Here is a 3495-nt window from a genome sequence, read left to right as displayed (position 1 = left end):
TCCTGTTCAGGCCCGTTCAGGTTGTTGGCAGAACTCAGTTTGTTGTGACCCCTGTCACGAAGAGCCATTAATCACAACCGATTGAAGCGGGAAAGCAGATTTATTGAGTATCAAGACCCAAGGAGACAGAGAGAATCACTTCTCTACAATGTCTGTCTTCCCCAGCAAAGGGGTGAATGTGATTATGTAGGGAGATGGGAAAGGGGTGAAGAGCCCATGGACGACCAGGAATGTCTTTGTTTTTTTCTTCCCTGGTTACTCTAGACTCAATGTCCCTCTTCCTAGGGTCATCTTGCTTCATAGGTTACAGTTCTCAGCCAAACCCAGTCACAGGAGAGGGTTATGCTTAGAAGAGTATATGATTGAGAAAACAAATCTAAAGAACTCAGTGTCCGTAAAGAGGTTGACTATTCTATTTACTTAAAAGAAAGCAAAAGGGAGGGAGAAATAGCAAGTTAGTCACTATGATGACTGTCTGCTTTAGTGGAGCCTGCTAGTCTGTTGAAGTTCTGCAGTTCTCAGTGCGGGGTCCCTTTGGCCTTCCACTCCAGCCTTCCACAGGTTCCTGGCAGTGGTGGGATCAAGGCCCTCAACTCCCAGAGGCTGCCTCTTTGGGTGGGTTACAGCCTGGCCATTTTCTTCTTCAGGCCAGCAGGTGTGTGTGTGTCTTCAGGAAGGGCCAGCCTTCACTTGATCATGTCAGACCCACCTAGGAAATTCCCTTCTGATGATCTCAAGGTCATGTGCTTAGGGACTTGATATTGGCTAAAGATGTGTGCAGTTTAGTGACATAGGTGACATTCTTCAAGTCGTGTGTCCATTCTCAGCCTCCTGTTCCAAGTTACTCTGCCACCCCGACTAGAAGTCACTGTGCCCCGAGCTTCTCATCCCATCCTCCCAGGTGCAGTTTGTTCCCACGTAGACAAAGCTCTGCAAGAGTGCAGTGCTCAAGGCACACACACATGAACATGAAGCTGAACTGTTGTCTGGTTCAAAGCAGACTTCTGGGGAAGGTGTGGTGTGAAGTTTAACTCAGGGCAAGGTTCTCAAGGGGTTTGTCCAGCCTCAGTGGCTCCAGAAAGTCTGAAAGTCCCAACACCTTTGCCATATAACAGCCTAATCATGGGCACTCTGGTGGTGTACTGGTTAAGGCATTTGGCTGCTAACCAAGAGATTGGTGGTTTGAACCCACCAGCTGCTCTGTGGAGAAAGATGAGGCAGTCTGCTTCTGTAAAGATTTATAGTGTTGGGTCAGATGAAGTCTGGTGAGACTCCCAATACTGTGGCCCTGAAATACATTCGGCGTCTGGAATAAAACTCACCCACAAGGGGCGGGTTCTCAGCCAAATGGTTAGCGAGATGTACATGCAGACCACTCAACCCAGATGCTGCCCCCACACACTCAATGGTAATACATCCCCTAAAGCAATAACGCATGGGACACCAAAGGGCCAACATTCAAACTGAGGAAATGCAGGAGAAACAGGAGTGCATAGTGATGAGGGGCACAGGGGAAGTGTTGCAGGGTAGGGAGGGAGGAGACTGGGTTACGGTTGGATATGGTGAATGGGAAATGAAACTAAATGTACGCGTGATATTGAATGTAAAACAGCTCTTAAAATAAAAGAAAAAGAAAACAAGGTTTACAGTGTTGGAAATCCAGTGGGGGCTGCAGTGAGTCAGAATTAGCTCAATGGCAGTGAATTTGGTTTTTTTTTTTGGAATCATGGGAGTGATGCCCTATTCTGGTCTAGTTTCTCACCCACATGCAAGGAGAAGGGCTTTGCCGGTGAACACACCAGGGGGCTGGGATCTTGGGGGCCACCTTAGAGTCCTGCCTACCACGTGGAGGTACCGCACCCCAGGGCATGTGCCTTACTGAGATAATTCAGTGGGCTAGGGTGTCTTCCCCCTTTGTCTTCCTTGGACTGGACCGCATGGACTGCAGGCCACCAGGTTGGCATTACCTAACTCCATCTGCTTCTCTCTTCACTCAAATGACCTCCGTCTGGGCCGGATTGCCAGCCCTTTTCTCCTCTGCTAAAGGAAGAGTGGAAGTGATGGAGGCATCTCACCATCCACTGAGTGCCATCCACTGACCTCCCAGAGTGCCCCATTCTGGTAGCTGTTTCCAGGCAGTCTGATTTGCATTGCACATCTCTGCCTGTGAATTTTCTGCTCTTGAGATTGTTCCAGAAAGAGTTAGGCTGATAGGAGGACAGATTCCAACCGCATTGCACAGGACAGAGTAGTGTCATTGTTGTCAGCTTGTCGTATTGTGTGTGTGCAAGTGTGAGTGTGTGCTAGCACATTCCGTGTGTGCTGTGTGCATGTGGGTGTGCCCTGTGTTGATTGTGTATCTGTACCTGTGTATGCAAATGTGCACATGTGTGTGCAGTGTGCATTTGTGTGTGCACGTGTGAGCATGTCTTCTGTGGATGTGTGTCCTGTGTGCATGTGTGCATGTGTGGATTGTGTTCATTCCGTGTATGCATGTGCACATGTGTTCCTGAGTGTGCCACACACATATCCCATGTGCAGATGCGTTTGCCATATGCATTGCATAAGAACATACTTGTGTATGTGTGCATATGTCTGTGCTGTGTGTGCATGTGCGTGTGTGTCTGTGTGCCCACGTGCACATGTGCCTGCATGGTCGTTGCACACGTGCATGTGTGCGCACACGTGTGCACGCGTATGTTTGGCGTGTCTCACAGGGCCGCTCTTCTCTCCGCAGACCGCAGCCGAGTGCAGCAGCCTCCTGCGGACCCTGCACGGCCTGGAGCAGGGCCACCTGCAGAGGGCTCTGGCCCTGCAGCGGGAGGAAGACTTTGCCGAGGCGCAGAGGCAGCTGGCCGTCTTCCAGAGGAGCGAGCTGCACAGGATGTTTTTCACCCAGATAGAAAGTGCTCTTTACAAAGGGGAGCTGAAGCCAGAGGCGGCAGAAACGCTACTGCAAGATTATTCTGAAATGCAGGTACTGCCTGTGGTCGGGCTGCTGTGGCCGGCGCGTCATTGTCCTCACCTGTTTCCGGGCTTCTCCTGTTGTGGGGAAGTCTCATCTCTGTTTGCGCGCTGCTTCGGTGGACTGACCTCGGCCCCTTTGCTGACTGTTGGAGGAGTTTTCAGGAAGTGGGTGAATTGTGGCTTGGGCCACAGGCCTTGGAGCCAGGCAGATGGGATTTCGGTTCTGACTCCACCACCCGTCAGCTGTGTGAACTCGAGCACACTGCCTAACCTCTCTGGGCTCAGTGTCCCCATCTGTAAAATGGGAGTAATGCAATACCGACACCCACGGGAGGGTGGTGAACGTGCTCTGAGCTGATGCTTGGCAGCCAGGGCTTGACTGACAGCTAGCTGCTGTTGAGTCAACTCTGTGGACAACAGAAAGACACGTTGCCTGGCCCCGACTGGTCCTCGTGATGTTCAGGTCTGTCGCCACAGCTGTGTGTCTGACAAGGGGCTCCCGTGCCCTCGCTGGTTCTCTGACCCCCC

The 3495-nt window shown here is 51.4% G+C and overlaps 1 protein-coding gene across 1 annotated transcript in view; it reads left to right on the top strand.

Moving 5' to 3' along the window:
- Nucleotides 1–2737: 2737 nt before the first annotated feature.
- Nucleotides 2738–3495, top strand: part of EVC2 (EvC ciliary complex subunit 2) — a gene marked incomplete at its 5' end in the record, with an annotated part of 97212 nt that continues 96454 nt past the window's right edge. Inside the window, one exon of the mRNA XM_007948797.1 lies at nucleotides 2738–2977. Within this exon, the coding sequence (XP_007946988.1) occupies nucleotides 2738–2977 (240 nt within the window). The remainder of the gene's footprint in view (nucleotides 2978–3495) is intronic.

This window comes from Orycteropus afer, unplaced genomic scaffold, assembly GCF_000298275.1.
Source record: "Orycteropus afer afer isolate SDZICR_OR568_19922 unplaced genomic scaffold, OryAfe1.0 scaffold00224, whole genome shotgun sequence".
Lineage (NCBI taxonomy): Eukaryota > Metazoa > Chordata > Mammalia > Tubulidentata > Orycteropodidae > Orycteropus > Orycteropus afer.
Note: the sequence above shows the minus strand (reverse complement) of the source record. Positions and strands in the feature narration are given on the sequence as shown.